Below are 11,310 nucleotides of genomic sequence, written 5' to 3'. Positions count from 1 at the left end.
CATGGCAAGCTTCTGGTTACAGAATGTAAAAACTCTTCCTGTGATGTAGATAATTTATCTGGATGGAAATGACTTTTAATGTGAAGGGAGCAAAATGGGGACTTTTTAAAGGATTAATATTTTTTGAAGTTAAAAAAATTATTTATTTTTGAGAGAGAGAGAAAAGCAGAGACAGAGAGAGAATGGGTGCACCAGGGCCTGCTACAAACAAACTCCAGATGCATGTACCACCTTGTGCAGCTGGCTTACGTGGGTCCTGGGGAATTGAACCTAGATCCTTTGGTTTTTCAGGCAAGCACCTTAACCACTAAGCCATCTCTCCAACCCAAAAGGGAACTTTTAAGATGCTGAAAAACTATCCTGAAGAGGAGACTGGGCCAGCCTTGATTTCTACCTTTCCAAAAGCATTTGATCCATTTTGAGGAGTGGACACCATGCTAGTGATTTGATATCCTGATTGGAGTTTGGAATCAAAGCCTGTCTGTCTTGGGCAAGAAGTGTTGGGAGGAGCGAAGACATTAAATGTCCTAGGCAAATGCCTCAAGGGCTCAGGACAAACAGGGAAGGAGATCTGTGGCCTGCCTTTGAGAGTCCCTAATTCAGGGACCAGAAGGTAAGAAGCCAGAGAGCTTGGCCTTTGGAATGTCAGAATCCTTATAGAATCTCAAATCCCTGAAGAAAACCTTAAGAGAGCAATCCTGCTCAGGATTCTGGCTTCAGCTAACCTGGGCCAAAACAATGATCTAGATATTAGAAAGAAGGAATTAAATGTTCTAGGTAGGCTTCTCCTTACAAAATATTAAGAGGCAAAGTATAGGTGAGGCAACGGCCCAAGGTGGCCTTCCACAAGTGGCCAAGCACCAGATGGGAGCAGGAAGTGAACCCATAGACCTGGCTCTCAGCTGACAGCACCTAGGGACGGGGACAAGGGTGTTAGGGAGGTTGTACATACACTTGGTACAAGCAACGAGAGAGTGTATGGGCTAAGAGAATTCTTGACTCTGGGAAAGCCCTTCTAGACCATTTAGTCTGGCCCCCTCACAGTACAGAGAGCCAGAAAGCAGAAAGATGTTCCATTCCAAACGTCAGAACCCAGCTGGGTCTGTGGCCCAGGCTCTAGGCTCCCAGTCCAGTGGGCTCCTCAGAGGAGGCCTGGCCCTTAGGAAGTAGCGCCATTGCTGAAGCTCTCGAGCAGTCAGGCACCTGCTCTGCTTGCTACCTAGCCATGTTTCTGCTGAATTCCACAGAGTAGAAGCCACGCAAGTGGACTGTAGAGAAATACCAGACACTATTCGTCACATATCAAACATGTCCTTCCATCCCCCTTTTTCCTAGTGGAACTCAGAGGGTTTTTTAAAAAAAAAAAAAATTAAGTTTTATTTATTTATTTGAGAGAGAGAGAGAATGGGCATGCCAGGGCCTCCAGCCACTGCAAACAAACTCCAGACACATGTGCCACCTTGTGCATCTGGCTAACATGGGTCCTGGGGAATCGAACCTGGGTGCTATGGCTTTGTAGGCAAACACCTTAACTGCTAAGCCACCCCTCCAGCCCAGAACTCAGAGGTTTTAGCAAGTGGAGGTTCTATTAGTCTCAGGCTAATTTCCCAACCTCAAGAGGTGAGTCTTAATCTGCTTCACGGCATCTGCTCAGTCCACGATTGGTCAAAGGGTAGCTACTGACACCCAGTTGTGTCCAATCACACATACTAGGGACACCACTCAGGAAGCAGAGGTAGGAGGATCACCATGACTTCAAGGCCACCCTGAGACTACATAGTGAATTACAGGTCAGCCTGGGCTAGAGCGAGACCCTACCTTGAAAAAAGCAAAACAAAACAAAACACAGAAAGAAAGAAAAAAGAAAGAAAGAAAGAAAGAAAGAAAGAAAGAAAGAAAGAAAGAAAGAAAGGAAGGAAGGAAGGAAGGAAGGAAGGAAGGAAGGAAGGAAGGAAGGAAGGAGGAAAGAAAGAAAGAGAGAGAGACAGAGAGAGGGAGGGAGGGAGGGAGAGAAAGATGTACTTTGGCATCTTCAGGCCCCCATCTTGCACCCTTTCTTCCTTCCTGGAGCACAGATGTGTATGTGGCCTGAGGTTCCAGCATGAAGGTCACAGTGTGATCCCCTGAGGAAAACAGCAGGCCAAGAAGCCCAAGCCCTTGATGTCCTAAGTGAGTTAGTAAGTCATCTACCTCCACACCTCTGTAAACATCAAATGGCCCTCTGGCGTATATAGTGTGCACTGGGTTTTCTGTTATTTACAGTGGAAAGCATTCCCTGTTAACACAAGCTGCATGACAGTGCAACTCTACCAACTGCAAGAGACATTTAGAGAGAGCCTTGGGTCAGCCTTTTCCAGAAGCTTCCTTTAAGTCCTCAGTCAGATGGTGTCTACTAGAATCTTCTAACCACCCCACCAAATCCTTCTCTCATCTCTGGCTATTCTACTTTTCTTTCAGTGTCCACCTGGAATGCTTTTTACTGTACTGATCTGGCTTGCTTTACCAAGGGTGTGCCCACTATTCCCACAGATCATGTATGTATGGTCCACACTCATGGTGACTTGTTCTGGACCAGCCACAGTGCTAACTCTAGCCCCAACAGCAGTCAAAGCCCTTAGTTCTAGTGAGGCTGTTAAGAGCAGCAAGATGGGAAGGCAAGAAGACCATCAGCATGACAATGGTCAGGGGAGGAAGTTGCCATTTCTATACTGATCTTCCTAAGCAAATGCCTCAAGTCTTAGGACAAAGATTAGCTTTGTCTGAGTCAACACTACCTCAGCCCATCTCAGCAGAGTAAACAAAAAGGACTCATGTTTAGTGATCTTCTCTGGGCATGCAGGACCTTGGGATGGGCTGGTTCTAGGCCATCCCACTTTCCCTATAAACTCTAAGGCCAAGGCTCTTTATGGCTAGAGGAACAGAGCAGTGAATTCAAAGCAAGAGCCCTGTCTTTATTGGAACCAGAAGTGCCGCTAACTGGATATGTAACTTAGGACCCATTCCTTGGTCAATCAAAGTCTTGTGTTTCTTTAAGGACAAGCAAGGATCACAACATGCTGGTCTCAAAGGGCAGCTACAAAGATGGAATAAGATAACAAGTAGACTCACTAGGACTAGGAAGAGGACATGAGGAAGACAGGGAGTCTCCCTCATAAGGTGCAAAACCAGAGACCAGTCAACACTGGAACTTTCCATAGCAGGCAGAATTTGACAAGCTCAAGGGCCCAAGAGTGTGGTCAGGACTCATCCCTCCCAAGGAACCAGACACACATTTGGTCTTTGCTGGGCCTTTCCTTAGGTCCTCATACTGTCTCTTGTTCAGAAAAATGCTAGCTGTGGACTTCATCTATCTGCTATTCTCTCCCCCAGCAAAGCAAGCAGGGAAGGGAGTATCATTGAAGGACAACAGAAAGCTTGCTCTCCTGTCCCCTTCTCTCACGGGAGGTCCTGCAGGATTCCACAGCCACTCTGGAGTCCTGCCCAGGACCTTTTGAGGTCAGTTCTTTCCCAGCAGGGCAGGCCTGCTCAGGCACCAGAAAACAGTGCTCATTCTCAGCCATGCTCTATTGCCACCAGGTCTGGCTGCAGCAGACAGCCAACCAGAGGAAGGATATCCCACATGAGTTCCAACTTCAGCAGGACAGATAAACTCTGAGGTGGCCTAGTCTATAGAAATTGACAGTTGTGTCCACTCTGGGCCTAGATGAGGGAGGGCCTAGATACCTCACTGTGCCCAACAAAAAGCCACACTGCCTATCCTTGGAGTGTGATCCCAGCTGTGAGAAGCTGGCAAGGAAAGTATCTCACAGATCCAAACTGAGCTCCCTGGCAGAACAGGGGATAACCCTGAAGGTCCCTGAGCTGCTGGCCCAGACGACAAAGGGACCTAGTAGTTGATGGGAAAGAGGTCCAAATTGTCAATGACCGTGGAACAAGGCAAGGAAGGGACAGGTCAGCCAAGGGTGAGCTGTGTGAGGGAGGCAGGACTATTGTGCTGCCAGCACCTCAATTGGCTCATCCTCTGGTAGCGCCGCACAAGGGTCCAAGTCTCCAGAAGCCTCCGACTCCCACTGTCTGTCTGGCAGTTGGAGGCTGCCCAAGACCAGATGTCCTGTCCTGGTTGGATGGTCCCCTTAAGAGTGACAGAGAAAAAAAGGGATCTGGGACAGCCAGAAGAGGCAGATGAACTGACAGGCTATTTTCTTAGCTCCCATTCTGGGAATCCAATCCTCAGGTAGTTACCAGGAACTAGGCAGGTGAAGATAAGAGTTCAGCAAGGGGCCACTAGGATGGCCTCTCAAGGCCACATAGTACAGGAGCCTGAGTCCTGGTCTCTCTCTTCCTTGCCTGTCCCAGAGATGACGGCTGAGTCCAGGGGAAGATAGGCCCCACATCCTCTCAAAAGGGCTTTCTTCACTTCTGAACCTGTCTTCATCATCTCTGAATCCAAGCCTGGAGGAAGAGGTAGCCCATTGGCTGGGTCTTCTTGGGGTGTGGGCATCACTGGGTGACCCTGGGATGTACCAGGTGTACCAGAAGGTTTATAGTCTTCAGAAGGGCAGGAATTATTCAGGTGCTCTTGTGGCTCTTCTTAAGTCTTAATATATGTGTCATTAGCCCAGTCAGGGAAATGATCCAAATCAAACATGACCCGGCCCCAGGTGTTGACCGATAAAAACACACACAAGACTCCAATTATGTTCATCACAGCTCCTGTTTTTATCTAGAAAATAAAAACAGGATCAGTCAGAAAACTCAGACTTGCAACTTCAGAATAAGGGCAGATGGGGCACTGGGAGAAAGTCCTCTTGGAGGGGTGGATAGAGCACCAGTTTGCTGAGTCATGATGTTCCTATGCTCTGGACTCTTGGTCCCCAGACAAAACGATTTCATTCCCACTAAGAGTCATCAGGCCAAAAGCACCCCTGGGAAGCAGTCCGCACAGATGGAATCTCTATGCCCATTCTAATGCTGGAAAGTGACTTCAGGGCCACTCAGAGCCTGGGTTGTGCTCAACATCGAGTGTTCACCCCAATGCCTTTGCAGGAGGGCTTCCTTGGGACACTCCCATAGCTCTTTTCTAATGCTCATGAACTCCAGTGCCGATATTCTGAAGCAGATGTTTTTACTGGTTATTAGAATTAGGTTTTCAGCATGTGACTTCTGGAATCCCCCTGCCTGGGAAAAGCTCCTGGGGTCCCAGGGTCACCCAGCAAAAGCTCTGAAGTCACTGATGAATGGCTGATCAGAGGTAGGGATCTTTGTTACTGACTCTCCCAGCTCACATACTCACTCACCTCATCCCCAGCCCAGAGCTACAGAGCTGCCCTTCCTCTCCCAACAGAGGCAATGATATCAAACTTAGCACTGTGACTATGTTTTCTCCCAAGGCATCAGCTGTTCCCAAGCAGTGGTCTCCCCTTTCCTGTACCCACCTCTCACACATGGCTATAGCTTCTGTGACTCTCCTCAGCATTTCCCCCAGGCTAATACTGCTCCTCCTGACTGCCGTCAGGGTTCTTGCTATTTGTCAACTCTACTGCCATGTGGGACCCCACTTCACCTCTGCCAGTGCTCCTCCAGGATTCCCCTGGGGCCCACACAGAATTCACCAGGTGGGAGATTCTAGGACCTTCTGTGGAGACAGAACAGCCTATGAAGCATCAGATCATTTTTTTAAAAAAGAAAAGCTATAGGGCTGGGGAGAGATTTCAGTGGGTAAAATTCTTACCTCAAAAGCAGGAGGACCTGAGTTTGATTTCCAGAACCCATATTAAAATGTTGGACATGGTGGTACATGCCTGTTATCCCAGCTCTGAGAAGGCAGAGACAGAAAGATTCTCCAGGGCTTATTGGCCAGCTGGTCTAGACTAATTAACAAGCTCCAAGCCAATGAAAGATTCTGTCTCAGAAAAGGTGGATGGGGGCTGGAGAGATGCCTTAGTGGTTAAGGCACTTGCCTGTGAAGCCTAAGAACACATGTTTGACTCTCCAGGTCCCACGTAAGCCAGATGCACAAGGTGACACAAGAGTGTAAGGCCACATATGCGCACAAGGTGGTGCATGTGTCTGGAGTTCGATTGCAGTGGCTAGAGGCCCTGGAATGCCAATTCTCTCTCATAAAAAAATTACAAAAAAGGGTGGATAGCACCTAAGAGGAGTGACACCCAATGTTGTCCTCTGGTGACACGCACATGAACCCAAACACGGGCATACAAGCATGCGAAGAAGAGAAGGAGGAGGAAGAAAAGTTGCATCTTAAGTGACAATATGAAATCAGTAGTGAATATAGGCCTGGACATCCTATGGTGGTCCCAAATCATATGATGACCTTTTGAAATTCACACCACTCAAAACTGGGGCCTCTCTTCTACCACTAGCATTATAGTCTGATAGTAAATAGAAAGGGCTGTTACCATGTCAGAAACCTTGAGGTGTCCATAAGCAAACACGATGGCATTAGGTGGGGTGGCCACTGGCAACATGAAGGCAAAGGATGCACTCAGGGTACAGGGGATCATGACGTACAGCGGGTTGAGGCCGATGGAACGAGACTGCAGGGAGACACAGCACTGTAGCTCACTGCACAGAACACAGAAGTGCCCGGGGCCATATTCAGAAGCATTCCCTAAGTCTTGGGTTTGGGTCAAACCTCTGTTCCTTTGGCTGGCTGGCTCCCCTGCCTTTTGCTATTTCTCTCCTTACTAACTATTAACATGGAAAGTTGAGCTCAGAGGCTACCTTCCCTGGGAGGCCTTTCTGGACCCCCTCCATTAAACCCACATATATAACTTGAGTACCTGATATGTGCCAGAGGCTATATTGAACCCTTAGACTTCACTGAATCTCAAGATTCAGGTAGATGTTTGTCTGCCTTGTCACAAACTGAGACAGCCCTAGAGGGCAGGAACCACACCTTCTCACCTGCATACACATCCATAGGTGTATGTGTTTTAATATACATTTGAGATGATTTTGTATTGGGCATAGATCTAACTTTTTCATTTTACATTTTAAAATTCAGCTGTACCTACTCGTACAAAGTAGGTGCTTGTTAGTTAATGAAAGAATGAATTAATTTTCAATATATTCCAAAAGACTCCTTATCATGCACATTCACATGCATATAAGGGCTAACACATATGCAAAGATTTCACTGCAACAATGTAACAGCAAAACACAGGAAACAGCAGGATGGTTAAGTCAAACAGGGTATGGACAAACAGTGGGGTGGCATGAAAAGCATTGGGTGGGTTTTATGAGTTAATATGGAAAGTTTTCCAAGACTATTGGTTAGATTCAAAAGAAATAAAACCTAAGGTAGATAATATGCCTGTATGGAATCATGAAATGTGCTTGAAAATGTGTGAACGTGTGCACGTGCACTGTATGCAGAAGAATACTGAAAAAATTAATAATAGGAGTTGTCTTCTAGGGAGGAAGATGGAGTATTAGGGTCACTGTGCTCATAATATATGCTGTAGGCAATTTGGGATATTTTCCTAAGATATAATCCCTAAGGTGAAATGGCCAAGTCAAGAGCAGGTTTAAGATCATGGACCTTCTTGCTGGACAACCAGCCCTGTGAAAAGGTTTCAGCTCAAGTATGTCTCCTCTGAGAGGAACTGAAAAGTCCTAGGCAGGAACAGGCTGCTTTCTGGTTCCCTCTTCATCCTTGTTGTCCTTGGCTTTGTTTGCCACCTCATATATACACCCCTGGTTTGTCTGAGACCCACTTGGATGTCTACAGCTTTTCCCTTCCTAAAGGTAGTTGCCCAAGCAGGAGCACATGGAGCTTGAAGGAAAATCCGGGCCATTTGAACTCTGGTTCTGGAAAAGCTTATTTTCAAAGGGCCCAGGCAACCCGTTGGGTTAGAGCTTGTCCGGTTGGGGCTGTTGATACTCACAGGGCTGGAGATGACAAAGCCAGGCCTTTGCTCAGGAGAGATGGCATCTCCACACTGTGCCTAGCACCAGAAGATTCTGCTACCCTTCCCCCTCCCCAAATTCTACTCTTCCCTCATTCCTCCTCTTTCCCTTCTATTTTTTCTTCTCCTCTTATTCATCCTATTCCTCTCCCCCTCCTCTTCCTCTCTTCTTTCTCCTCTTTGGCCTCTGCCTGGACAGCATGCTTAGGGGAGGAAAAGACCCTGTTATTTTTAACACTTCCATCTTGGCTTGGAATGGAAGAAACAAAATCCAGGTTTGCTTTTTAAGCACCAGACATCCAGGCTACAGGATGGAAATTTACCAACTTTAGCACTGGGCTTAGTCCTTTGCGAGTCTGTCTCCCAGCCCAGAATAACCTCAGCTTCTCTCCATTCTGGTGGTAGGCTGCAGAGGCTCTCTGTGGCCCGCATCTGTCTTATGGACGCCCTGCACATCTTGAGCAGGAGAGAACTCTGGTCTTAGGCTGTGAGCCCAGCCTCTTCCTGTACCCAATGAGGTTATACTGTTCTGATGATTGGCAGAAGGGAACTCAAAAAGGGATGACAGCTGAGCTCTATGAGCTCTGCTTCTCTGCTCCATCTCACACTGCCCATAGAATCAATGCTGGAGCCATACCTATGGGCTGCCTGGCTCAAACCCCATGGCTGATCTGCCCTAGGCTGTGCAGTCCTAGACACATCCCCCCACCCAATCTCCCTGGAAAGTCATCCTGTCCTTTACCTCCAGCCCCATCTCCCCAGGCCTCTTCCTGTGGTTACTAGTCAGGGATGCTCCCAGCAGGCTCTGCAGCCCACCTGCATGCTGAGTGACAATTCACAACCATGGCCATGGCTCCTCCTTGGCATGAGCACTCTCCCCCTTTTCCAGATTGAAAAAGAATGCAGTTGAATTGATACAATAAGGTTTTTTTTTTTTAAGGGGGAGTACTTCTGATTGAACCTAATACCTCTTGCACGCTAAACAAGCTCTCTACCATCTAGCTAACATCCTCAGCTCTCTCTTTTTACTTTTTATTTTTATTTATTTATTTATTTTGGTTTTTCAAGGTATGGTGTCTCGCTCTCTAGCCCAGACTGACCTGGAATTCACTGTGTAGTCTCAGGGTGGCCTCTGACTCACAGTGATCCTCCTACCTCTCCAAGTGCTGGGATTAAAGGCGTCCACCACCGTGCCTGGCTTCTTTTTACTTTTCATTTTGAGATGAGATCTCACCCAGGCCAGTACTAAACTTACTCTGTAGCCCAGACAGAGTTTCAGTCCTCCCGCCTTAGTTACCCTGTCATGCTTGGTATTTATGTGGGTACTGGGGACCCAAACCCAGTGTCTGGGATAACAGACCTGCACCCCTAGGCTTGACTGACACAACCAAGTTTGAGCATCCGGTCCCTGGCTGGTACTTTGGTCAGAAGAGGAATACAAAGAAGAGCTGACCAAGTGATGAGGGCCTTGGGACCAGCATCATCAAGTGTGTGCAAGTCCATATGAGAGATAGGGCCAGGCTTGGATCTTCAAGCCTGGCCCAGCTCTGACTCCTACTTTCATTACATTCTAAAGAATCAGTACATGGGCCGGGCGTGGTGGCGCATGCCTTTAATCCCAGTACTAGGGAGGCAGAGGTAGGAGGATCACCATGAGTTTGAGGCTACCCTGAGACTACATAGTTAATTCCTGTAAGCCTGGACCACAGTGAGATCCTACCTTGAAAAACCTAAAATAAATAATTAAATAAATAAAATAAAATAATGAAAAAAAAAAAAGAATCAGTACATGGTCATGAATTAAAAGATTCTCATGAAAAAAAAAAAAAAAAAAGCCCTCCCTCCCCCAGCAGGTTTACTTACCATGGAGGCAAAGATAGGCAGGAACAGGGTGGTGGTGGCCACGTTGCTGGTGCACTCAGTGGACGCAGCAACAAGAAAGGACAGGATCAATGTGATAGCCGCAGGGTGCACTGAGCTTAAGGGCTCCATCTGGTTCCCCATCCACTCTGAGAGCCCTGAGGCCTGGGAAGCACAGGAGGATGGGCCATCATTTCAGGGGTCCTGGCTTACAGTTCCTCCAGCATGGTGGGGGGGGGGAGGGGGGCTCAGCCATCCAAGACTTTCAGTTCCTTTTTAAAAAATATTTTATTTATTTATTTGCAAGCAGAGAGAGATAGAGAGAAGTGAGAGAGAATGGGCGCACCAGGTCCTCCAGCTGCTGCACATGAACTCCAGATACATATGCCACTTTGTGCACCCGGCTTTACATGGGTACTGGGACATTGAACCTGGGTCTTTAGGCTTTGCAGGAAAACTTTAACCACGGAGCCATCTCTCCATCCCAAGATGTTTTCTAGATGATCTTATCTATCCCTGCAACTTTATTTTGCATGTGTATGTGAGATATGATATATATATATATATGTATATATATGTATATATATGTATGTATGTATATATATATACACATCTACATATACATATATATATATATATATACATACATACACACATACATACATACATATATATGTATGTATGGTGAGTGTGTACACGTGTATATGCAAGGGTGCACACATATATAACCTTGCATGTGTGAAAGCCACAGGTTGACATCAGGTCTACGCCTTAGTGGCTTTGCATCTTTTTTAAAAAAATACTTATTGATTTATTTATTGTCAAAGAGAGAGAATTGGCATACCAGGGCCTCTAGCCACTGCAAATGAACTCAAGTTGCATGTGCCATTTTGTACATCTGGCTTTACATGTGTTCTGGGGAACGTCTGGTCTTTAGGCTTTGCAGGTGTGTGCCTTAATCACTGAGACATCTCTCCAGCACCCACCTTTTTTTGTTTGTTTGTTTTTAATTTAGGGTCTCACTCTAGCCCAGGCTGACCTGGAACTCACTCTGTAACTCCAAGCTGGCCTCAAACTCACAGTGATCCTCCTACCTCTGCCTCCTGAGTGCTGGGATCAAACATACACAGCCATCTTATTTTATGAAACAAGGTCTCTTATTGAACACTGACTAGTCAGTGAGCCATAGGGAGTCTGTCTCTGCCTCTCTAGCAGATTATAGGCACCAGACACTATACTTGGATGTACGTGGGTGCTGGGCAAGTGTTTTACCAACTGAACCATCTCCTCAGCTCCCATCCATGAAGTTTTCATCTTCACACTCACTCTGCTAGCTCCTACAGCATTATTTGTGGCTAGTTAACCTACTATCTACTACCTGGATTTAAACATCCATGTACCATCTGAAATTTCCACCCAAATGATGAGCACATCAGACCCAACATGCCCAAATCTGGGTTCCTTCTCTTTAGCCCAGAATCTGGTCTTCCTCTATGATGCCCAGCTGGTGAGTGGGTTCACT

At 46.8% G+C, this 11,310-nt stretch overlaps 1 protein-coding gene across 4 annotated transcripts in view; it reads right to left on the bottom strand.

Annotated features, from left to right (window-relative positions):
- Nucleotides 1-1,995: 1,995 nt before the first annotated feature.
- The window catches only part of Slc13a5 (solute carrier family 13 member 5), a 37,211-nt gene continuing 27,896 nt past the window's right edge, over nucleotides 1,996-11,310 (bottom strand). For 2 of the 4 annotated variants that reach the window (XM_045159151.1, XM_045159154.1), the window contains exons 10-12: nucleotides 9,792-9,953; nucleotides 6,417-6,554; nucleotides 1,996-4,723 (exon numbers count right to left, since the gene is read on the bottom strand). In XM_045159151.1, the coding sequence (XP_045015086.1) occupies nucleotides 4,592-4,723; nucleotides 6,417-6,554; nucleotides 9,792-9,953 (432 nt within the window). In that variant the 3' untranslated portion in view covers nucleotides 1,996-4,591. Of the gene's footprint in view, nucleotides 4,724-6,416; nucleotides 6,583-9,791; nucleotides 9,954-11,310 lie in introns of those variants that run through there. The other 2 variants (XM_045159152.1, XM_045159153.1) reach the window with 2 other exon arrangements.

This window comes from Jaculus jaculus, chromosome 9, assembly GCF_020740685.1.
Source record: "Jaculus jaculus isolate mJacJac1 chromosome 9, mJacJac1.mat.Y.cur, whole genome shotgun sequence".
Classification (NCBI taxonomy): Eukaryota; Metazoa; Chordata; class Mammalia; order Rodentia; family Dipodidae; genus Jaculus; species Jaculus jaculus.
Note: the sequence above shows the minus strand (reverse complement) of the source record. Positions and strands in the feature narration are given on the sequence as shown.